Raw genomic sequence first — 25,938 nt, forward strand, 5'->3', positions numbered from 1 at the left:
AATCTTTTCTGTAGTCAGGTCCTGCCAAAATGAGCAGAAAAGTCTATAGACACGAAAGCTGAAATATACGCGTAAGACTCATTGCAAAAAAATCTTGACGGCCTTATTTTCTTATGTATTTGATGGCACATCGTGCAACATTCTTAAAAAGGTGCAACACGGATTGAGGGGACATAGTACCTTTTGCACCATATTTTTTGCCTCATTTCAAATATTTTTTTCTCGATAACGCGCTAAACATTGCACTTTAGACAATTATTAACAATTTTGTTTTTATATGGAAACCTCTTCCTCCCACTCCTACGACTCCTTGAAAAACGCCATTCAGAAAAAACATGAATTGCGGTACCATGGATTGGCGCTCGAGGGCTTATCCGAAATGAAAAATTCCAAAACGACATGAAAGTGTATTAAATTATCTCGTGTTTGACCCATCCTTTTTTTTAAATTCGAACGCATAACAAAATGACAGACATTCAAACATAAAAATCAGATTTTTAGTCGAAAAAATTGACTTTAAACATTTCTAAAAATACATAAATTGCAATATCGAAAAACGGATAAGTCAAAAACTAGATAATTTTGTTAGCTTTGAAACAAAAAAAGAAGCAAGAGAATTGCTCGAGCCGTTCTTGAGATATTTATGGTATCGACTTTGAAAACCTGGTTTCGAGAAAAACGGCATTGAAGTTTTTATTCGATGTGCAATCGTTCCAGACATGCGCAGTACAAATAGCTATAACTTTGTCAATTTTCGAAATTCATCCAAACGACTTCAACCACATATGCTTAAAATGTTAATCTTTCGAATGAATTAATAAAAAAAATTCAATTTTTTAGAATTGAATAAGTCTATGCCCCCTTAAACGGATTCAATTTTTTCTTCTTGATCACGACTTTGGATCGAACACCGAACGCTTTTTATCTATTTATAGTCAGCTTGAATCAAAAACTGACAACCCCGAATAAGCCATCAGCCAAATCATATAAGCATTTAATCTTCCTACATTCAAGAGCAGTTCTGGTATAGGGGATAAGACGGTTGCATTCTATGCGATATGTCATGAGTTCAATCCCGGTTGAAGGAGGAGCAATTTTTGAAAATGTATGAAAGTTTTTTTCTGTGCTATTTGTGAATGTTCTCGAAAGTAGTTGTCTATTTTTGACAATTTCGTCGAAATAAAATGTCGATATAGCAGATAAAGGCAAAGAAGTTTTTGCTATATTTTAACAAAATTATAACAAAACCTGATAGATATATTATAACAAAGTTTGGTATAATTTTGTTCTAAACATAACAAATTTTGTTATGTTTTGCTACAGCTGCATATAAGTTCTGATAGAATTTTTGATATTTTAACTACTAACGAGACCAAAATTATAACAAATCATGTTAGAAAAACCGTCGTAACAGAATATCATGATTTGTTATAATTTTGTTACGTTTGTCTGATCGGGATTCTAACGATTTTTGGGCTATTTTGAGACAACTTACTGATAGCTTTCAGATAACTTTTAAATAACTTTTACTGTTTGTTAGATGACTTTCCCTTATGCTCAACAACAAACAAGGTCAGAGAGAAATGAGAGTGTGTATGTGTTAGCTCTCTCTCTCTCCTCTTTTTGTTAATATTTTTTGTTTTGATTATGCTTGCCCAGTTTTGCTAAAAATGGCGTCGAAACAAGAAGCATTTCGGAAGCACGTTGTACACTTCTATGAACTGCAACAGCAATCTCGGCAAAAAGTATACGGTACAACGTTTACAAAGCAAATATGTTGTGGCTTCGACTGTTTACCATATCCTAAGACGCCCAACAACTGTTGGCAAGCAAGGTAGTGGAAGACCAGCCAAAATTATGGACGCAGAAGTACATCGTTTTCTTTCTCGTTTCTACAACAACAAGCCCTCTGGTTTGGCTATCAATCAAGATGCACCAGACGAATGTTTGAAAAAAATTTTGATCCCGTTTCTTCAAAAACATGATGCAGATGGACAGTACGTGTTTTGGACGGATAGAGCATCATCGCATTATGCCAAAAAACACAACCGTTCCTGAATACCCATTCCATCCCATTTTTACCTGAAGACCACGACCCGTAAAATCTGTCTCAGTGCGCCCAATCGAAGATTTCTTCGGGATTTTGTGTTCCTTGGTGTACAAAAATAACTGGAGAGCCAGGAAATGCAACAGGTATGATTGATGATTGGTATGGATGATTGGATTGGAATGATTGGTAGAATCAAGAGATGCATTTGAAAAGTTGACATGACGGCCGTACAACGCTCCTGTTTCGACGTCAAACGAAAGCTTCGCCGAACAGCCGATCACGGACCGTTTTCAAATCAGGCCTTCTTCATGTATCTTTGTCTTTTTTTGACAGTTTGAGAAAAATTCCAGAATTTTTGTTGCCACCCGTTAGGCGTCTTTTGGACGACCTTTGGATTATTTTCGGATGGCTTCCAGCCGTTTTAAAACTACATTAGACGACTTACAAATGGATTTCAGAGTGCCTTTGAATGACTTTGAGGTGGCTTTCAAAAGAATTTCAGATGACTGAGATATATTTTAGACGAGTGAAATAGATTCTAAAATGATATTCAGATGACCTTCAGGTGACTTTCAATTGCTTTTCAGAGAGGCGTCAGGAAGCTATCGTTTGACTTTCGAGTGCCTTCCAAACGGATTTCAAAGGGCCTCTGGACTTTTAGATGGCTTTCAGTCGGCTTTTTAACTACTTTCGGAAGATTTTCAGCCGACTTTTGGATGGCTTTTAGATGGTCTTCAGACAATTTACAAACGACTTTCAAACGACCTTTGGTTTACAACCATTTCACTTTTAAGCCCCTTTTAGACTAATTTTAAAATGCCTTCTATTATACATTTTTGGGCGATTTTGAAACAACTTTCAGGCGATTTTCGGATAGCTCTAATGACTTCCAGGTAATTTTCAGACATCTTTGAATGACTTTCAGATCATTTTCGATCAACTGTCATATGATATTTAGATGACTAGAGAAAGACTTTCAGACGTCTTTCAAATGTCTTTCATACGGCTCTCAGATGACTTTCAAATGACTTATAGGGAACTTCCAGGGAATCTTTAGACGACTTTTAGACAAACAACTTTAAAACGGGATGTTTTCGAAAGGCAAAAATATGATTTTTACAGTATTTTCAAGGTGTTAAATTATCATATATGGGTCTAATAAATATTTATAATAACTGCATATTGAATAGGTTAAAAAATAGTAACGAGAAAACGAACTTTGTTCTAAATTGACTTTTTTTTGCAAATAAGTTCGTTAAACTTAAATAAAACTTATTACGAGCATCCCATAGCACTTTTTCTTGAGTAGAATTCATTTTAGATTGTTTACGAGTATTTCAAATGGTTGAAAAACTCTTGCAACAACCTGTGTACTCCATCTTAAAAAGGCAAAAAAAGAAACAAACTACCATCCACGGGCTATAGTAGTTCAATTTACAATCAATCAAACAGCTATAAAATAGTCGTAATAACAAAAATCCAAAACACCGGTGCAGCAGCAGCAGCATCGGTGGGAAAGAAAATCAACCAACAGATTTTCGCCAGTTCAAAATAAAGGACTTCGTCACTCTTCCTCCGAAACGGCGGCATGTGGTACATTGGCATTAGTTTGAGCTCAGCTCTAGCCTCAAAAGGAAAACACAAAAGTTTGTCAGTTTTCAAATTTATTTTTCATAGTTTTTCTTGGCGGTTTCCTCATAAACTACGCAGAGGCAGTCAGTGGCAGCCAGATTGCGGTGCCCAAAACTGCCAATCAGCTTTGCGGTTCGGTAACAGTGTGTGGTAGTGATTGATTGGTTGATAAAGAAATAAGCAATAGTTTTGATTGACATGTGTGCTAACTTACCCGGAAGATGAGACGAACAACGCAATCATTTTGGCTGTTTAACTAACCCACCTGTTTTTTCTGTTTTGATTAATTTCAGGAATCCCGGCCGTTAGTTGGGAGGAATGGTGGACTTATGATGGAATATCCGGTAAGTATTTACGTTTTTACACTAATGGCACTACATTTATTACTGTCCTTCCGTGAAGTGAAGTACAGAGTGAGTAATTGCCAGGTTCTTTCCACTTCATCACTCGCTCAGCTCAGCGAGCCCTAAAAATAGGCTAATTTATACGTTTGTCTTTGAGCCACAAAAAAGCCTAGCTAATTGTCGGTTGCTGTTGGTCGGTGGGAAACATTTCATCAACTTTCACTCTCGTCGATGGAGAAGAATTCTTTTGGAACCTGCTGTGATCATCGTCATCATAATCATTATCCTCTTGCCAAGGAAGAGTGGGGTGGGCGAGCGGGGGGCAAAGCCCCCCTTCGAAACAATCTATTATGAAAATTAATTGTGGGAACCCGATCAGCTGGCTGACATTGTCTCGACGCTACCTAGGGGAACGCCCTAGGTCCGTCACCCACCCGTACCGTGGTGCTGCGAACGGTGAGGCAGGCAAAAGTTGATGGAGGATCGCGTCCTGCATCGCGCTACGGTTCGTTTGTTTTTCACGCGCGAGATGAACTTCGGTGGTGAACGAACGGATTTCCCCTTCGGGGTGTGACAGCAGCGCGGAGCACAGCGCCAGTCAGTGGTGGCGGGTGACGGCAGTCATCATGGCGGAAAATTTATGTTCGACGGAGTTGCTCTCTGGGCCGCGGTGGGCGCCGCTCGGGAAACTATTCTCGTTAGACGATGATTTGCTTGAAGGTGAATAATTATCAGTGGGAATAAGGGTTAAGATTCCAGCTGGCAGGCAGTTCTTATCCATAAATTATATAGACAATTTTGCGGAAGTTTCCCCAACAACGAATTAAAGTTCATAAACACATGCGACCTTTAATTTGGCATGTGTATTAAGCGGAAAAAAGCTTAATTTGTCAGCCTATTACTGCTGGAATGAATTCTAGTAAACTTCTTCACGGCTAAAATTCCAAGCGAAATTATATTACTTTTATTCTTTTACTTTTATATTCTAGAATTATGGAGATCATGCAGCAGAAGCTGCTCTTGTTTTCTTCATTTTCATCACAGAAAACTGGAAACGACATAACAGAAAATAGAAAATAGAAAAACAAAGGTCACTCTTCGATCATGAGACATACTCAAAAACTTGAGTACTTCGTTGGGAAAACGTACAAGAGCTATATCAAGCTTTCGACTATCATGAGAGACACTTGTTAATTTGGCTGATGCGGACAAACTTTCCGTTGCTTCACAGTGCCTGCCAAACCTGCCAAAATCTCTACGATTTAAAACCGCTGGCACGCAAGCTTGCTTACAACCGGAAAAATTACTGTTTTGCGTAACCTATCTGACCCTCTTCCTAGGTTTACATTTTCTAATTATGTAAAATGAACGTAACGCCTGGAATATGAACTGTGGGGTTGAAAAAAGGTCGGCTGTCTCTAACAAGAAGTGTGAAAGGTTCACATAAGAAAAAATCTTTGTTGGTCGTACATTGTGCAACACATGATCTACAAGAATTCAAACGAGAAATTGAGTTGCTGAAGACCAACAAAGCCGGTGGTAAGGAACGCCTACCGACAGAAACTTATAACCATAGCCGAGAAACGCTAGCAACGGCTCTAACTAGGTAATTTCCAAGATTTGGGAGGAGGAAAAGCTACCGGAGGAATTGACTAAAGGAGTGGTTTGTCGCATCTACAAAAAGGGCGATTGGTTCGACTGCAGTAACTATCGTGGCATAACACTGGTAAACTCCGCCTACAAGGTACTGATAGCACATGATTTCATAGAGAACTATCAGGCGGGCTTCATGGGGGCTCTCGCACCTACAGACCTAATTTTCACCATCCGACAGATCTTGAAGAAATCTCGGGAGTACAACGTTCCCACGCATCAAATCTTAATTGATTTCAAAGCAGAGTACGATACAGTCGATCGCGACCAGTTATGACAGGTAATACACGAACACGGTTTTCCGCATAAACTGATGTGTTTCGAGTGCATCTCGGGGTCACTCTAAAGTCCCTTTGAGACGCGACGAAGCTTGAGACATGGTAAATTGGTGACGGCTTATCCTGCATGCTGTTCAACATCGCTCTTGAGAGGGTGATCCGACGAGCGGGTATCGAATCGAAGCAAAGGTGTATGAATCACGAGCTACGGGCACTGCTTAGGTCGAGAGTCGGAAAGTGTGCGATTTCTGAAACGACTATCAAATTGGCAACAAGTGGCCCAAGATCAAGTTGAATGGAGACGACTGTTTGAAACAGCACAAGCCACCCCGGCTCTGGGTCATTCCTAAAAGAGCATTGTTCGGGGTTACGCCTTCTTACAGTGTGGAGAATAGCAATTGTTTTGACTATTAAAAGGTATTCAAGGCATTGAATTGCCTATAAAAGGTAAGCTGCCGTTAGATTGTCTGTACCTGCTGTGAATTATCATCAAATGTATTTCGGCTATCTGGGACGTCTGCTGAAGGCACTATTCCGGAATTACGACGCTGTCATTGATTGGTTTTAAATTTTACAAGGCTTTAAAACTCCAATTTGCCAGCACAAACTTGGCTGCGTGTTTTTTTTATTTTTGTTTCTGTGCTGCTGCACGCTTACCATGTCGACGGAACGCCGCAAAAAGACGCACCTGCTGGATTCCTGTTTCAGAATCCCGAAGATATCTATTTTATAGTAAAGGGGATTCCCTTACCGAAATATTGGTATCCTAGGGTTTCGCCTTTTGGATTCTCATACAAATAAGTCAGGGTTTAAAAACTGTTTTAAAGGGTTTGTCCACGAATAACGTTTCATAGATAATTTCCATGAAGAGATACAACATACAAGTATGGTGTCTTTGACAAAGTTGATTGTATTGATATTTACTACAACTTTGCTGAAAGTACCAAACCTGTATCTCGAATATACGAAAAAATAAATTTCGTATCTCACTTTTAAGGAAATTAAATACCCAAATTTCTCTCACAAGAAGGAGCTTGTTATACCAAGAAATGTTCCTAAAGACACTACATGCGAAAAACTTCATGTTTCGGCGCAATGTCATACGATCACGTATTTCGTTGTTTGGACCACTGTGAGCTGCAGCGCGCTGGCTTCAATCCAAATTCTTGCGGTAAGACGTAGTTCTACGTCAATAGCCGATTTACTTTTACCTCAACGTTGAAAGAATCATTTTATGAATGAAAAATCAAAATTTTGTTTAAAAAATTTTTTTTGACTATATGATCGAGTCTAAAATTATATATAATCGAATCATATATAATCGAGTCTGTATACAATTGAGTCCGGCCTGTATGGGAATGCACTCTTTCACTGCGGCAGCTGTCTCATAATAACCAGGTCAATCTTTATTGGGTTCCGGGTCACTGTAGAGTTGAAGGGAATGATCCATTGGCAAGAAAAGGATCGTCTACATGATTTATAGCGCCAGAACCTTTCTTGGGGTCTCGTCAAGTGACATAAAAACGGAACGAGTGGAAAAGGACGACCATTAAGGCAAACTGGCATCCCAGCTAACACCAACTCGTATATCAATGTACGAAAATCCCCCTGTTATGAACCCCCCCCTTTTGTCAACCCCTTCAATTCTGACTCCCTTCTGTCAAGGAACATGTGTGCCAAGTTTGAGGAAGAGCCGTCCAGGCACTTCGGAGTTTGGGCCTCCCCCTGTTATGAACCCCTCTCCCTTTCGTCAATCCCTTCGGTTCTGATTTTCTTAGGTCAACGAATATGTGTGCCAAGTTTGATGAAGAACCATCCAGGGTTCTGGGAGTTAGGCCCTCCCCCTGTTAAGAACTCCTCCCCCTCTCTTGTCAACCCCTTCAGTTTTGATTCCCTTATGTCAAGGAACATAAGTGCCAAGTTTGATGAAGAACTGTCCAGGTGTTTTGAAGTTATGGGCTCCTCTTTGATATGACCCCCCCTCTTTTGTCAATCCCTTCAGTTCTGCTTCTCTTATGTCAACAAACATGTATGCCAAGTATGATGATGAACCATCCAGGTGTTTCGGAGTTAGGGCCTCCCCCTGTTAAGAACCCTCCTCTCTTGTCAATCCCTTCAGTTCTGATTCCCTTATGTCAAGGTATATGTGTGCCAAATTTGGTGGGGAACGGTCAAGGCATTCTGGAGTTACGGTGGAACATACAAACATACAAATAAATATACAGTATGCTCACGCTCACTTTACGCTCACTTTTATACATGTAGATAAAAACAATTTTATCCAACAACCACCGTGATATATTTAGATTATATATTTAGATAAATCTATCATTTTGTATTGTTTTGGTAAAAAACCCGATTTAATCCACTTATTGGTGAAAGGAACCTTTGTTATACCATATCATTTGTCATTTGAGATAGAATTCGACACGTCTTCGGAACATAATTAAACTTTATGATAACACTCACTATGGTAGTTATCATCAATACATATGCATGTGTATGTACTGTGTATTGTATGTGTCCTGATAAATTTGCATAATATTTGAAAGCAATCAAAAAATGTCTCCCTTTTATTTGCAATGCTGTACCTACAATAGTTTAAACGCTCTCCTCGAAACCATATGTTTTCAGCGACGGTGCGTGTATCTCAGTATCTAGAGGACCGATTTGGCTGATTTTTGTTTTGACGTGTAAAAATTAATTACCTAAATTGTGACGTAGCCGCTTTTCGATATCTCAATTTTTCAATTTTCGCTGCATTTTTAAAAAAAATCGTTACTCTTCGCAACCAGTAAGAGGTAGATAGTTACTATGTACAGCAAAGTTGTTTATTTTATTGTGTTCTACAACTTTTGTGGAGACACTGTACTTTTTTGGACGCATTTAAAAACACAAAAATTTGTAACACCCTAATAGCTAGATCTACGGTCACCCTAATAGTGTAGAAAGTTACGCCATATTTTTTAAATAAACTCTTCCAAAGACACACTACCTGGAAAATTAAGCATTTTTGCTCAAGAGCACATGATCACGTGTTTTTCTATTTGGTTCATATCAATAAAGTTTGCTTAAATAATTTCATCAATGTTTTTCAAATAACTTTTGATTGGTAAAGCCAATTCTAATGAAATTTGGCAGATATGTTCACAACGTTAAGGCCTCTCGTTTGATACTAAGATAATTGAAATCTGATTAATTATCTGGTTAAAATCGTTATGAATAATTGTAAATTTTTTATGCTGTACACGACTGCTCATAACTTTCAAATTAAACGTCCAATCGAAAAACAAATCAATAGTGATCTATGAGGCTATCTTACCTACCAAATGAGACTAATAGCGCATAAATCGGTTTGGCCATCTCTGAGAAACGTTCGACTAATTGACACCTTGAAAAAGCACATTTTTAAGCATAACTTTTGAACCGCTTGATTGTTTTCGATAAAACTCTCCCAAAAAATTTGCAGTAGCAAGAGCCTTCATTTGATACTAAAATTGTTGAAATCGGATGAGCGGTTCCGGAGAAAATCATGTCACGTAATTTTAACATTTTTGCTTATAACTTTTAAACAAAATGTCGGACCGCAAAACCATTCAATAGTGATCTACAAGGTTATAACACCTTTCAAATAAGCGTAATAGCAAACGAATCGGTTCAGCCATCTCCGAGAAACAGACGACTAAAATCAAGCGTCACATACACACACACACACATACATTGCTCAATTCGTCGAACCTTATCGATTGGTATATGTGACTCGGCCCTCCGGGCCCCGGATCAACTTTGTGTTTTTCGACCAATTTTTAAACCTTTGTTATAGTATAACAAACGTAAAACATGATTTTCATCATTTCGTTTTTTTCGTTTCATTAATCACCACGAACAGCAAAAGAAACGGTAGCACTTTTGCCGCAATGTTACACGCAAGATTTGAGACGTTTCAAATCTTGCGGGTGACTTTGCGGTAAATGTTGCGTTAGTGCAGTTTAGTACTCAGCGACAAAGTCAATCCCGATACATTGTGGGTTGTTCCATATGATTCCATGCATTTAAATTAGCTGTCAAAATGACGCTAACGCAAACGTACGTATTCTGCGCCGGCCTTTAGTGGTTTAAATGCAAGAAAAACGCACCCCCTTTTGGCAACCTCCCAGTGCTGATTCCCTTATGTCAAGGAATATGTGTGTCAAGTTTGGTGGAGAACGGTCAAAGCGTTCTGGAGTTATGGTGGAACATGCAAACATACTCACGCTTGCTTTTATATACCTAGATTACGTCAACGTAGTGTACAAGTCTACCGATATAGCAAATCCGACGCACAAACCACAGAATATCATACATTGTGAAATACCAACGGGCGAACAGCACCATAGTCTTTTCGTGATCTGCACCAGCATTTTATTGCGTCAACTTTATTTAGTCGTACGTTAAAAAGGCAGTTGTGTCTTGAAAACAAGTTTCCACTTATTTTTCTTAAAGGAAAGTAATTAAAATGGCAGTAAACATATGGTGTGTTTAAGTGTCGTTCTGGCCTGTGAAGTGAAGAAAATTTATATGGAAATTTGATTATGAAACTTTTTGTTAATTTTCACTATTTAGTGATTGAAATTGAAAATCATATTAAAAATAATCATAATAATCATAAAAATACGTCAACAAACTAATGGCCATGCTTTCCATAAATACTGTAACCGTTTCTGTATTTTGTTAAATCGATTATCGATTGAAGCAAATCAATAGGGATGTCATTTAAATCGGCTTTTGGGAGCGAGTAAATCCCACTAGAAACTTCCCAGCAGTGAGGACAACGTTGAGACGAGATCAGAAATTATCTGAAAGTCGGTTTCGAATTGTGGCGACATTTTGTCCCAGAGACGACCACGTTTGCAGGATTACATGGCATGGGGGTCAAGGACAAGAAGCGCGATGGTGCTTGGAGATTTCCTCCGCAGCTTCCCAAAAGCCACCAAAATGGGGTGACCGTGCCAGTTTGAAACGACTAGTTTTGACACCAGTTTCGGAATAATGGCTTCAATCTAATGCGTTTGCATGAATAAGTGAAAATTGAGACTACGGCAACCGACGAAACGTTTGAGGTGTTAATGGACCAGCCCGATGTATTGCTGTTTACCATGCCAATATGAACCGTTTTCGATTACATGCACACGGGGTTGTCCATAAACAAATGTCTGCTGCATAAAATATGAATAAAATATGATTTGATGTAGTCAGCAGAGTTACTTGAAATTGATTTACCACAGCCTTTTGAAAGTATAAAACTGATTTGTTGCTCAAAATTCCATTACTAGAATTGGCGTCACAGTATGTTGGGATATTAGATTACTCTTTCGAAATAGTTTAGCTGCAATGTTAATATAATTGGCTAAGAGTCAAACTAAGCATGGATAAGTTTCTTCCTAACATAAAAAATACTAGTCAAACTGTAGTCATACCAAAACGGAAGATTACATCGCCGGCACCGGAACGGCACACAGTCGCTCGGGAAGCATCCTTCCGTAAACAGAATTTGAATTTCATTTTCATGACACCGCTTATGAACACGGCAATCGGCGGTATCGGCGGCGGCCGGAGCGATTTAGTCAGAACCGCTGTTTGTTCGGCCAATATTTGTCTATTCATGGCGTGGGTGCGTCCCGTCGTCGACCCATCCGATCATTACAGAAGAGTACCAGGATGGTCCAGTGGTTCTATCGACCATCGAAGCCGGTTGTGCCGTGTCATGACCTGCCCTTTCACTGTTTATCTCGCACTGGTGCTTCTTCCCACCACCGCACCGCACCGTACCGACCGGGATCGTCCCGTGTTTGTTAGCGAGAAAAGCGAAGTGCTTTCAGGATTTTTTTCTCCTCCTATCGAACACCGGAGCTGGGCACAACGATGACCTGTGGAGAGCTCGCGAAGAACGTTGCACAACGCAGACATACCTGAGGCGATATATTCGGCTTTTTTTGTTTGTGAAAATGTTTGCTTCCGATTTCCAACCAAACAACCAATCCGTAGGGTGGTACAACGCAATGGAAAATTCAAGATTCGCTTGCAACAGAAAGGATCACCCTAGCCGGAGGGCAAATGTTTGTTGCTCAGTGACAATGGAGGCATGAAAGCAGAAAATTGTTTTCCTACTCGAACCCTCCGTCGGCACCGCCGCGCCAGAGCGGAGATCCTAGACCACTTGAAGTGTATGAAGAGCTTCGAACAAATCCTGCTGCTGCTGGTGCTGAATTGTTTGCCCAGGTTCTTGTAGCTATTGGTTCCGAAATCAATACTCATCCGGAGTCTAGCCCCCACACACATGAGAAGAATGGTAAGCAGTGATAAGATTTATTCTGTTACTCAAATCCCTTCCCCGGATGTTTTGCTGTAGTACATCATTTTTACTCCTTCCCGACGCGGCAGTGGAAACCGTTTTGAACATGGAAAAAGAGCGAAAAGGGAAAAAAGCACACACAATAAAGCACATACTGCATGAAAATTCGTTGTTGAGCGATGTTCCTTTGTCGTACCTCGAAGTTAGCAAACATACTGAAAGCAAAAAAATAAGCAAAAATTCCCAACTCTAACACGATAAGATGATAAAGTGCTATAAAGAGGCCCAACCACACTGAAAGAGCGGCGATGGTTGGCAGAGGAAGCAAACCAAAGCCTCTTCCGCTAGCCAAAAATAAACCTCCACACGGCGCTGGCTGTTGTCGCCGGTCATTCTTCTTCCCACACTCACACACTCGAAAAACCCCACAACCGACCATAAGCTGCAAAGTGGATAACCCATGCAATCAGCAGTAAGATCATTTGTCAGAACTTTGACTTTTGGGACCGGAAAGTGTGCCCGGGATGAAGACATTATTCCGAATTGACTTTTGGCGTGACGGAAAGTTGAACGGAGAAAACAGTGGAATAGTGTGGTGTGGAGTGTTGGAAAATAGATTACATTCCGAGATGATGGAAGTTTGGGGTTGGGTTTCGGAATGAACATTGTGCCGAATCACATTAACTATCGTTGTGAGGAATAAACTTCATTAGGAATAGGAGGAAAAAATTGAGTCAGAAAAAATTGAAGAACTAAACTCTAAGCAGAAAATGAAAACAAATATAATAAAAGAAAAAAAATCAAGAAACCTACCTACAACCGACGAAGGAACGAGTGGATCATAATAAAACGCTGTTCACTCTCCGGAACAGACCATCACCCTAGCGGTAGTGGTCCTTAATTAAGTAGAAATGAGATTGTTGAGATAATTAATTCGGCACCAACCCGCCGCCGGCCGTCATTCATCGGCTACCGTCAGCACAGTTGGAAGCAATATTCGAAATCCCGGCAGCAGCGCAGCTTCCGGCGGCAATACCTACACTATAGGTACACACCGAGTGAGCACACCTTTTTCAGGGGTCGATTGATTGATGAAAAAGCGCAGGAATTTTATTAGCTCCGTTCGACTTTTAGTGCCCCTTCAAGTGGAGGGAAACCCTCCAGCACGAGGAAAAGCGAGACCGGAGCGGTGGCGGAAGCCGGGGTGCTAAGATATCATTGAAATGCAAATTTTAACGCTTTTCTTACGTTGGCCATTATACTACTGACTGGGTGGTGGGGCGGAAGGTGTAGTAAGGAATTGCAAAACGGCTCTCGGTCCATGGCAGCTGTTTGTAGTGCCGTCGCCCAATTCTTGCACGAGGTTCGAGCGCAATAAAAGATAATGTGAATTTAAGAGAGTTTTTAGTTTCGGCACCCGGCCCGGCCCGGCTCGGCGATGGCCGTTTCGTTGGCGATGCGCAAACAAGTCAATATCGCTGCAGAAGTGATTTAATCGATTGGGAATAAAAAGCGCGACCCAAGGGTTGGGGGGTCGAACCGAACCGCCTTCCGGAGGACCATGCTTGTGAACTCTGTTTTTCGAATAAATTGATTCTTGGTGCGGTTGTTAAAATTTGGTAACCTTTCCGATGGAACGTCTCCGTGAGATTTTAATTTTGCTTGAATTTTGAATAATCGAAAAGGACTAAGAAATTTAGCTAAATTTTTACGATTTCTTCAATTAATCATTATCGAGCTAAACCTTAATTTTGCTAGTGGCATTTTCGATTATTTATAATTAAATCCAAGTCCAAGCGTCTTATAATATACTCATTAAATGTTTTGAAGGGCTGCTTTCTGTTTGGAGAGTATTGGCTAAGAAAGAATTCATTCGAATTCTTTTAGTATATGACTCAAAGGTCTATTTTATAGGACTTTTCTAAAAATAAACAAAATTATCATTTCATGGCTAAACCAAATCAGTATTGCAGGAAGTACTAACAAGGACAGAAGCAAAGCAAGTCGTAGATATTACATTTTCTTTTTGAAACTTGACCTTTTGTTTTTATTGGATCGATTTTGCAGCTCTCCTAGCCGTAATTCGAACATACGCAGGATTTTTTAGATAACCACGTTAAACACTACACTGATACACTAGTGCCAGCAGCAAGCTGTTGTCACTGCAAAACTAGTTATCTTCAATGAGCCGGTATCTAGGCAATACCGACACGTTATCCATCGGTCTCTCTTTTGATCTGTTTTTGAAAAACAACTAATCCCTGTGCAGGCTATTTCGCCCGGTCGGATTTAAAAAACACAGACACCACTATAGAAAATGGGCCCAATTTAGCCGCAGCGACTTCATCATTTCTCGCGACTATAACTCAAATTCAGTAGCGTTTCATTAAGACCAAAATATACGTCGATATTCAGTAAATATGATTCTATCAACTGGTATAAAAATCTTGTCTCGAATGAATATAGTTTCAACGTAATTCCTGAATATTGTTTAGGCTACCGCTTAATGGGCTGAAAATACCCTCCCGTACTCTATATGGATGTGATCTAGTAAAAGGAAATGGCGGCCGCTCACTTTGTATGAAGTTTCACCTTCAGGACATCAAATTGGGCTAGAATTAATGTTTAAACAATAACATCGGTTGAAAAAGGGGGGTGGTTTGGCACTTTGACATACTTCCCAAGCACAGATATCAAATTGGACTAGGTTTAATCACATTCGTCAGGAATTTTGTTGGGACGAGGAGATTTTGTCACTCTTTCTGACGTACTTCCCAAGCACAGATATCAAATTGGTCTAGGTTCAATCGTCGCAAAGAATCTTGGACCTGTTGGGACGGGGAGATTTTGTCCCTTTTTTTATAAAAATACGTTGCGACCAATCACGAAGCGAGGATAGCCAGTTGGACAATGCTTTATTATTTTAAATTTTTCAATAGTGCGTACTTTGAAATCAATAGGTTTCTATATTGAGGTTGATGCGTAGAAGATTTTCCGATTGATTGGTCCAAAAATGTTTAAAATCGATCCGGAAACCGCTAAGCTATTAGTGCTCAAAACCTATCATTTTTCGTGACGCTCGCATTTTTCGATTTTTTTGAAATGACACCCAATCACAAGCCTTGCCATAAGACGTAGTCCTACGTCAAAATAATCTCAATTTCTCAGCCAACTGCAGGCTCCCGTACTTCAGCTAACAAAAACTTTAGTTGACAAAAACGGGTCTGTAAACTGAAAGCGCGTTGGGTGAGAAGAATGATAAACTGGATGAAACTGGAAAATTTCGTTATGAGGCCAAAAGTATATTGAGTCGTTCAATGCACAGTGGGCAAAACCGACCGAAAAAACGGAACTTTTTGTTGCCGCTGCTTTTAAGGGGTAAAAAATAACTTTTCTTATATAAAAAATCGATTGGTGATGGTCCCAACGCGCGGAAATGACGGGGAGTAGTCCATTTTGCCCGATTCACCCCAATTATCTAATAGTTTTGAAAGAATCATGTTCAAACTTTCTCTAATTTGATATTACATACATGGTAAGAAAAGACAAAGAATGTGAGGAACAGGGTATAAGAACAATTTTATTTCAATACAATATAATCTAGAAGTTTGTTTTGCCCTATTTTACTTAAGATTTTTGCACCACAGGTAAAATGCCGGTTCGATACTTTTAGCAGAGATTTTCAAGAAGGCATGCTTGTTGGGAAGGTTGAAAAAGTCAGAAAATCGAATGATGATCAAGGTTTTCACAAAAATGTCGTGTAAGGGATATTTTGCCTTGTTTTACCCTACAACTTGCTTTGAAATCTGAGAAAGTATTGATGGGAGAACTAGCAACTGTTAAAGTGCTCCGATTTCGTTCAAATTTGGGGTGTTTGTTCCTAGTTGAAAAACTTTAGACCGATATTATTTTATTGGATGCTTAGGGTGCCCCTTTATGAGTTGGGGTGGCTACAAAAATCTTCATGTTTGTTAATCTTTTTTTCTTTCTTGAACGTTTCAATGTTTTTGTAGTTTGGAATGCTGTGAGCTACAGTCAACTATATATTCTGAAAAGCTGATTGAAATATCTTCTATTTAGAACCAAATAAATTAAAATCGGTTCAGTGGATCAAAAGTTATAAAGTATTGAATGAAGTAAAATCGGAAAGCATGAATATTTTTGTGGCCACCCTAACTCAAAAAGGGGTACCCTAAGCGTCCAATAAAAAATATGGGTCTACAATTTTTCAACTAGGAACAAACACACTAACTTTGAACGAAATCGGAGTACTTTCACATGTGCTCCTTTTCCTATCAATACATTCTCAAATTTTAGTAAAAGTTGTTGGGTAAAACAAGGGAAAATATTCCTTTACACGACATTTTAGTGGAAAATTTGATCGTCTTTCGCTCTTCTGACTTTTTCAATCTGCGCAACAAACACGCCTTCTTGAAAATCTCCGGTAAAATATCGAATTGGCATTTTACCTATAGTACAAAAACCTTGAGTAAAATGGGGCAAAACAGACTTCTAGATTATGCTGCATGAAAATAAAAATGTTCATATACCTTTTTCCTAATATTCTTCTTCTTTTCTTACCATGGAACCTTAAATTAGAGAGAGTTTGTTCATGACTCTTTCAAAACTATTAGAAAATATGGGTGAATGGGGTCAAATGGGCTACTTCCAGTCATTTCCGCGCATCGAGACCATCACCAATCGATTTCTCGTGATTTTTTACGTAAGAAAAGTCACTTTTTACCCCTTAAAAACGGCGGCAACAAAAAGTTCCGTTTTTTCGGTCGGTTCTGCCCACAGTGCAATGGCAGGTGGCACTCCAACGCACACTCTCTCGGTTAGGCCCCGAGTGTTTTATGCAATTGAACTACTGCCGCACCTTTTTATTAGATAGACTCATATCCTGGGAATTAAAAATCACGAACGCAAAAAAAAATATAATATTGTCCCTACTGAAAAATGTTGGGACAATTTACGATGAAAGTTTGTCGCTATTGCATGAAAGTTAGGACAACGGCATGATATCGTAATCGTGGATACAAACGTTTCACCATAACCATTTGAGCCATTCCGAATTATAGTGGTCTATTGACCATTCAGCAAATTTTACAGAAGACGCAATTGTCTAAAAAACTATAAAAAATTCCATTCAATTATGCTCTCCAAACCCAGTGTTCTAATGTACAGTGTATAAAGTTAAGTTTACGTTAAGTATAATATTAAGATGACGGGATATCAATTTTTGTTTTTTGTTGAACCAGTAGCTTAGTATTGACCAAACTCGTGACTTTAGTCATGACCTTGAAATGCGGTCAGGCATATATTAATATTTTTTTGAAACGATGATTCTACAATTGATGAAGGGACGGTAAGGGAAAGTAATGAAGAAGGATTTTTTTCCGGGAAGGGTGGAAAGGAAGGGGGGGGTACCCGGGTACACGGGTACCAGTGAGCGACACGCCCTGGCAGGTGTTGTGGGTTCAAACCCGGTTATAATCTCTGATTACAGCTTGGTTCGATCCATGCACCTTCCAGCATTGGACAAAAGATAGGAGTCACAACGACAACTTGTTAAGCATAGCTACCTATTACCCCCCCTTCCTTTCCACCCTTCCCCTTCATTCCCGAAAAAAATCCTTCTTCATTACTTTCCCTTACCGTCCCTTCATCAATTGTAGAATCATCGTTTCAAAAAAATAGTAGCTTAGTAGTTTTCTGTAAATTAGAGCCCCTAAAAGGAAATTAAATTCCACTGGGTGCTCATTGATTATTAGAATTAGTTTTAATTAAAAACTGGTCCTTTCTCTCACTTATTATTATTTTATACTTTATTATATTAAATTGAATGTGTCCATTACCAGGGGGCTCTCTGTGAGCTTTTTGGTGTGGGGGTGAGCGGAGGGCTGATTTAATACAAGTGATTCAACATGGAAATACATAAAAATTTCAACTTTTGTCAAAATATGCGATTTACCATTATAATTTCATATTATTTTTGAGCACCAGTGCTGCCAAATATTTGTTAACTCGACTCGAAAACTAAATGAGTACATGAGTACATTAGAAATTGGTACAATTTGATCTCAAAAATTCCAACTTCATCGTGTTTCGCAAATTTTTTTACATAAGAGATATAACATTTTAAAGCAAGAAATCAGCCATTTTTTATGTAAAACAAATAGCAACATTACTGCAGTGAGTCTTTATGCAATGTAAAAATACTTTGTCAATTTTTTTTTGTAAGATTATAGTAACTTTAACCAGTTTGGGTCATTCATGACTTCTGCGGGGTTGCGATTTGAACCCGAGTCTTCGGCGTGAGAGGCGTGAATGCTCACCACTACGCCGGGACTAACCCCCTATGCCATATTGTAGAAGCAAGTATTCAGTATATAATAAAGTATTTCTTAACAGTGTTGCCAACTTTTCAGTTTCATGTTAATAAATGATGAAAAACCTTCATAAAATAACGGATGTTGGGGAAAGAGTATGACGACTGAGTATGAAATATCATGATTGGAAGCCATTTTGGAATCAAATTCTACCGTTAAAATTCTCGAGTCCGCGTTTCATAAGTTTCATAAACGTCAATTGGCTTCTTCTAAGCGATAGTAAAAAGCTGGTAAATAGGTAAGCTTTCAGACAACGCAAAGATATGACTAAAATACGAAGGAAAGACAGTGAAAGTGTGATGAGAAGTTCACGAAAATACGGAGAAAGACGATGATAATATGTACGTCGGAATTAACGTGAAAATTCGACGAAAATGATAAAAATACGCTAGAACAGCTACAAAATAAACAGGACGAAAAACAATACGACAAAACGATGTTCAAAACGCGTCAAAAAGGCGATGGAAAAAGACGATGGATACACTAAGGTAAGCCGACGAAAAAATGACGAAAAGTAAAAAGACAACATTTTTGTTGCATTCACAACGAATAGACGAAATGACGACGGAAATACGCCAAATTATTACTGTTTGCCGAAAAAGGTGAGCAAAAATACCAAAAACAGTTGGAGAAAATACGAAGAAAAGATGGCTAAAAGTTAATAAAAAGATAAAAAGACGACAAATGCAAGAAAAACAGAAAAACGACAACAAGGTGTCGATGAGATAATAATTTAATGACTAAAGAACAACGAAAAGACAATGAAAAGATGGCAAAGATACGGTGAAAACCGTTGAAAAAACACCTAAAATGCGATCAACTAAAAACGCCGTAAAAGACGATAAGATATGACTACAAATCGCTGAAAAGAGACACAAAAACCATGAAAAGATGGCATAAATATGATAAATAGATGCCAAAACAACAACAAAAAGCATAAAAAAACACGACAAAAATGACAAATATGATAGAGAAACAACAAAAAGACGTCGAATACGAACAAAGGACAAAAAAACATGACAAAAAGACGGCAAAAAGGTGTTGACCAATAAGATGTTAGAAAAGCAACAAAAAACGACGAAGGAAATAAAAAACACGACAAAAAGACATTTAAAAGTGTCAAAAACAACGAACAGATGACGGAAACAACATGAAAATACGATTAAGGCAACGAAAAGACACCGGCAAAAGACGGTATTATGACGGAATGATGATGAAAATGACTTGAAAAGATAGCGAAACTACGATAAAAAGTTCACAGAAAGAACGGAACAGAACAGAACGAACAACAAGAACAACAAGAAATGACAAAAAGTTATTCAAAAAGCGTCAAAAAGGTGACAAAATATACTAAAAGACGACGAAAAGGTGTCGAACAATAACACAGGCAAAACGACAATAAAAAAAAAAAACGTAGAAAGTTGTCGTCTTTTCCAAAAAGAAAAAGAAAAAAAGACGAAAAATCAGAACCGAAATACGCCAAAACAACAACAAAAGAGACGACAAAAACGACAAAAGTCGTCAAAATTTAAATAAAAACAAGCAGATGTAAAAAAGATGAACAGATGACGAAAACTCGACGAAAACACAATAAAAATACAACAAAGAAATGACAATAAGACGATGAATACGCAGAAAAGACAACAAGTAGATGGCATAAAGCCGACGAAAGAAAGACAAAAACACAGCAAATAGGCGACAAAAAGACGGCGACAGATAGGCAAAAAGACGACAGAAGCATGACGGAAAGGTAATGATAAATAGGTGAGAAGCCCATTGAAAAAAGACCGATGATGATAAAAATACGATGAAAACCGCAGAACCAAATCAAAAACGCCATAAAAGACCATAAAATATGACAATAACTCGCTGAAAAGAGACTAACAAATGATGAACAAATATGGCGAAAATATGATGGAAGCACGCCAAAACAACAACAAAAAGAACTGCAGAACACGATAAAAATGATAAATACGACAGAGAGGTGACAAAAAGACGTCGAATACATAGAAAACTCAATGAAAATATGACCGAAAAGACGGCAAAAAGGCGTACCACAACAATAAGACGACAGAAAGATGACATTGATGAACAACCATGAAAATGACACTAAAATACGATGAAGACATGAAACAATAACAAAAAAGACGACAAAAAATGGCAAAAAGCCGTCAAAAAATCAATAAAAACAAACACGTCAAATAATTATTTCGAAAGCGTCAAAAAGGCGACAACATATATATAAAAAGGCGACAAATGGATGACGAATGGACAGTAAAAAACTACATTTTGATTGTCTTTTTTTTATACGCCAGAAGGGCATTGGGCTTAAAGGCCCCTACGACAGTCTTCGAATCTCGGCTGGGAGAGGCTGTTAGACTCAATAGGATCATAGCAACTGGCCCTGCAATTGTCCTGTACTCTAACAGCTGGCTGCGAAGTCTGACATATAAAAACAGAAGGTCAAGTGTCGATAACGGAATGTAGCACCTAGGCTTTGCTTTACTTTACGACAGTCTTAAAGATCGTCTTTTGTGGCAGTTATGGTTATTTTGGCAGCAAACAGGAAGGCGTGAAAGGGTTTGGGAAAAGGTGATGAAAAGACAGCAAAAACGGCAAAACAAAACAACAAACAGAAAATGATGAAAATATGAGAAAAAATCGACAGCACAAAAGACGACCAAAACGATAAAAAACGTAATAAAAACGACGAAAATTGCAAAAACGGAGGTCAACAAATGACGAACAGAAGACAAAAATGTGACGTAGAGGTTGCGAAAATGGAAAGACGATAAAAATATGACATAGAAATGACAAAAGGCGAGGAAAAAATAACAAAAAAACGATATAAAAGGACGATGACGCCAGCGCAAATAGACGGCAAACAGACGACGATGAGGTGGGGAAAAGATGATGTTTAGTAGGCGAAAGTCGACGTAAATAAAAATTAGAGACGACAAAAATACGACGAAAAGACGCCAAGGAGTGACAAAAAATGTCAAGAGAGACCAAAACAAACTACAAATGAGGACAAAAAGACACCATCAAGAGCAACCAAAAATGCCACAAAAGATAATAAAAAAACAAATCACTGAAAAGTGACAAAAAGATGATGTAAAGATGCCAGCAAGGCAGTGTCAAAAAGAATGAACCACAGAACCATCACCGAATCGAGTAATCACACAAAGAAAAATTAACAATAATGAAAGTCGGGAGTAAGCGTCCTTAATTAATTTAAGTCAAAACTCAAATCTTTGTGAAATTAATTAATACAAAAAAGTACTAATTTCCTTCCAATGACAATATCTATAAAACAAAAGTGATAGAGAGTGATACCACATTTAGGAAGAATCAAGCGCACTTAATCCGTGTTAAAAGAAGCCCTGCTATATTATACTTTTAAATTTTATGGCGATCAACTTTGCCGAAGAAAGTATAGACGGCATGTTCGAATCTCGCTGAGATATTTTGAAGGCAAAGGAAACACATTTCTGCAATTTTTAAATTTGAAACTTGAACTATTTATACTAAATGTTACCTACGTTTTTGATAGGAGAAAATATGCACCTTCCACAGAATTTGGCACCATTAAGACTCAAGAATCATTTTCCAAAAGTACGTATCTGTTTTATTAGGTGTTTTGTTTGAAAAATCGAATCTCGAAAGCTACGAACGTATCCTGCATATTCAATAAAATTGTCATTTTCCCCTCTCATTCTAGGACCTGCCTTCTGGGGCCTTATCAATCCGGAATGGTCTCTGTGCAACAAAGGCCGCCGGCAGTCCCCGGTCAACCTCGAGCCGCAGCGGCTCCTGTTCGATCCGAACCTGCGCTCGCTGCACATCGACAAACACAGAGTGAGTATGATCGCACGCACAGTAACACTGGAACACTGTGAAGTTAACGGCACAGCCTTGGCATTTCATCGCATCGCATTTCTTCTTTTCACAGATAAGTGGTACCATAGCAAACACCGGTCACAGTGTGATCTTCACAATCAACAACGAGACGGCCGTTCCGGCCGGAACACCACAGGTTCCGGTGAACCTTACCGGAGGTCCACTTTCCTATCGGTATCGGTTTCACGAGATTCACATACACTACGGACTGCACGATCAGTTCGGATCGGAGCACAGTGTGGAAGGTTATACGTTTCCCGCTGAGGTAATGGTTTAAGGTTTAAATTTTGTTCGACTTCATCCCTGTTTCACCCTGCATACAGATTCAGATCTTCGGTTACAACTCGCAGTTGTACTCGAACTTCAGTGACGCAGTCTTCCGGGCGCAGGGCATTGTCGGGGTGGCAATCCTGCTGCAGCTTGGTGACCTATCGAACCCGGAGCTGCGAATGCTAACCGATCAGCTGGAGCGAATTCGGTTCGGCGGAGACGAAGCGCTGGTTCGCCGGTTATCCGTTCGAGATCTGCTGCCGGACACCGAACATTACATGACCTACGAGGGCTCGACGACGGCTCCGGCCTGCCACGAGACGGTAACGTGGATCGTGATGAACAAACCGATCTACATCACGAAGCAGCAGGTTGGTTGCAGACTGGGTGGAAAGTTCGATGTTCTTTTTTACTTTTTGTTTTTTTGTAGATTCATGCCTTGAGACGACTGATGCAGGGTGCATCCGATCATCCGAAGGCCCCACTGGGCAACAACTTTCGACCGCCGCAGCCTTTACTGCATCGTCCGGTGAGGACGAACATTGACTTTCGAAACAAACAGGAAAAGGGGGGTAAAATTTGTCCAACTATGTACAAGGACGTTCACTATAAAGGTTGGTGTCTGGTTTGAAAAGCGTTGCAGAATTATTAATTTTCACTTTTGCCTTTTTGTACCTTTCACAGCTAATAGTTGGAAACACAACTAAACGCAGGCAGCAGTCCGCGGAGGGGCAGGAGGAGGATCCGGCGTTCGACGAGGACAGTCTGGTCACCTTCGCCTGAATGTATACATCGCGTGACGGACGGCAGCGCAGAAACTTATCCAGCATGCTTCCAGTGTACAGAAAACAAAAAAAAGAAACAATATCACAAACCACATTTAGAGAGGAAAAAAGCAGAAATAGTATAGTTAAAGTCAAACACAAATCAAATTTAAAACCAAACCAGACTTTTCCCCAGGTGTGCTTCGGTTCGGTTCGGTTCAGTTCCGTTTGCTGAAGTTGGAACGGCTTGGAAAACTGAATGTATCATAGTTCATCCTGTGCTGTGGTGTGGTTCGACAAATTAGCAGCACGATTGTATCGAACTCGGAATTAGTTGCGAAGGAATTAAAACTTTTCAGCCGGTCGAAGTCGAAGTTTCGAAACAGCAGATGCAGAGTTGAAAAGTGCCGATCGTGCCTAACCCTGTACTGGTCACGGTTTTAATTTGAAACTTCCTATTTTAAACAAAATTTTATTTGAAATCTTGCATTCTTAGTTTTGTAATTCATCAGATATTTTCCATTTCGAGTTATTGTATAGGATTTGTTGATCAACGGTAGAGGGTTAACATGAGAACAGGAAAAAAACTATGAATCCTACACAGAATCACTCCACAGCGAACAGCACCGAAAGACTAAGCTGGGGAAACTCTATTAAAAGTTTGAAATAATTTGTAAATAATATTAATGTAACGAAAAAAAGGAAAGAAGCTTGCAGCAGCAGCTGCTGCTGCTCGGCTACTACCGGAACAGAGGTTGCAGCTCTCTCAGCATAGTTGCAGCATCCTACTGTGCGTGAAAACAACTAGGAGGGACGAGGAGGATGAGTCAACCGGAAAAAGTGAGCGGAGGAGGGAGCGAGCAAATTGTAGCAAATAAATTCCATGCTGAGAAGACTATAAAAAAAAGAATCCCGAACCCGGTGCAAAAGGTGATAGTGCAAATGAGAAGAAATTGAAGAAGAAGATGGTCTGTTGATAGGAAGGAACAACATTAAGTAAAAACTGATGCCGGCTGGAGGAGTTGTTGGACCGGCTGGATGGGTGGCTTATGTTCCTGTTGCGCTTCGGTCGGTGTGATTGTCTGGAGGGGTTTTTCTCACTTTATAAACATCGTTATCGCAATTTGTTATGAGAAATTGATACTATTGGTATAGTTCTGGAAATTGCCGTTGAATGTTCCGAATTATACACATGTTATTCGCACATCAAGAAATGTTAGGTTCGACTACGAAAAAAGCTAACACGTAATTTCAAGCATTTCAAGGGTCGTATATTTGTAATACTTTGGGTCTCAACAGCATTAGTTTCATTGAAGCCGACTACAAAGAAACCGCAGATGTAACTTTTATTTAAGACACGAAACCCATACCGATTTCTATTAATTTCATATAAAACTTTTAAGTGGGCTTATTGAATGAAATTCGCATCTTTTATGCAATGTCCTGCAGGTTTGCAGTGGTTTGGCTGAAAAAGCAGTCAGATTGAAGTTCTCGTTCGATAGTTGACTCCAATAGATGGCACCGTGGCCAGCACAATATGTGTTTAAAAATAAATCAACTCCTTTATTAATCCGGAGAATGAAAGACGAGTCTCACGCTTGTATAAAAGCTAGAAAAATTATCTTTTATCAGTCTTCTGTAGTTTAAAGATAAAGCAATAATCATTTAGGTCCAGAAGAAAAGTGGATTCGAAAGAAAGTGCGTACCATTTCAGTAACTCACACTTCATCTATTTATCCGCCCTTTTCTCTTTACTTCTTGTCCTAGGAATACTATAAAATACCTTATTTTCTTCTACCATTCCCTGTGTCTATTCAAAGACCATATAAAAAGTAGCTTCACAAATAATTCATACACACAATATTCAATCCCCGAAGATTTCGCATTTCGTACGTAGTGTGGGGAATTGTTTTATAAAGAACATGAACAGCAATGGTTTTAGGTTGCTTCCTTGTGGGACCAAAAAGATTTGTTTCTTTCCGTCGTACTTTAATGCGTGATTAATCTGGTCTGATGTCGCTTAAAAGTAGTCGTTTGCGAGCGGGTCGGCGTATGGGAACGTAATCGATGATCAAACGGTTCAAGGTGCGAATGAATTTGATGACAAGCGATGTCAACATCAGGAGAAAATAACAAGGACCGCCAGTCAACCTGTGCAATTACCGTAGTTAGGCCGTCAAAATCAGTTCTGTTGAAGTTTAAGTCGTTGCTGTCGATAACATTCTTAAACACGACAGGGATTGGCAAACTCAGTGTAACAGCGAGAGCGGGGTGATTGGCATCAAGCGTGATATTATAAATTTAGCCGTCTCGGAAATCGAAAA

The 25,938-nt window shown here is 39.2% G+C and overlaps 1 protein-coding gene across 1 annotated transcript; it reads left to right on the plus strand.

Annotated features, from left to right (window-relative positions):
* Window positions 1-1,981: 1,981 nt before the first annotated feature.
* Window positions 1,982-23,557, plus strand: LOC128746330 (carbonic anhydrase-related protein 10). The gene is made up of 7 exons (XM_053843382.1): window positions 1,982-1,997; window positions 3,976-4,026; window positions 22,402-22,538; window positions 22,633-22,845; window positions 22,904-23,221; window positions 23,281-23,464; window positions 23,535-23,557. Exons 1-7 carry the CDS (start codon window positions 1,982-1,984, stop codon window positions 23,555-23,557), a joined length of 942 nt encoding a protein of 313 aa, XP_053699357.1.
* Window positions 23,558-25,938: the final 2,381 nt, after the last annotated feature.

Source organism: Sabethes cyaneus, chromosome 1, assembly GCF_943734655.1.
Source record: "Sabethes cyaneus chromosome 1, idSabCyanKW18_F2, whole genome shotgun sequence".
Taxonomy (NCBI): domain Eukaryota; kingdom Metazoa; phylum Arthropoda; class Insecta; order Diptera; family Culicidae; genus Sabethes; species Sabethes cyaneus.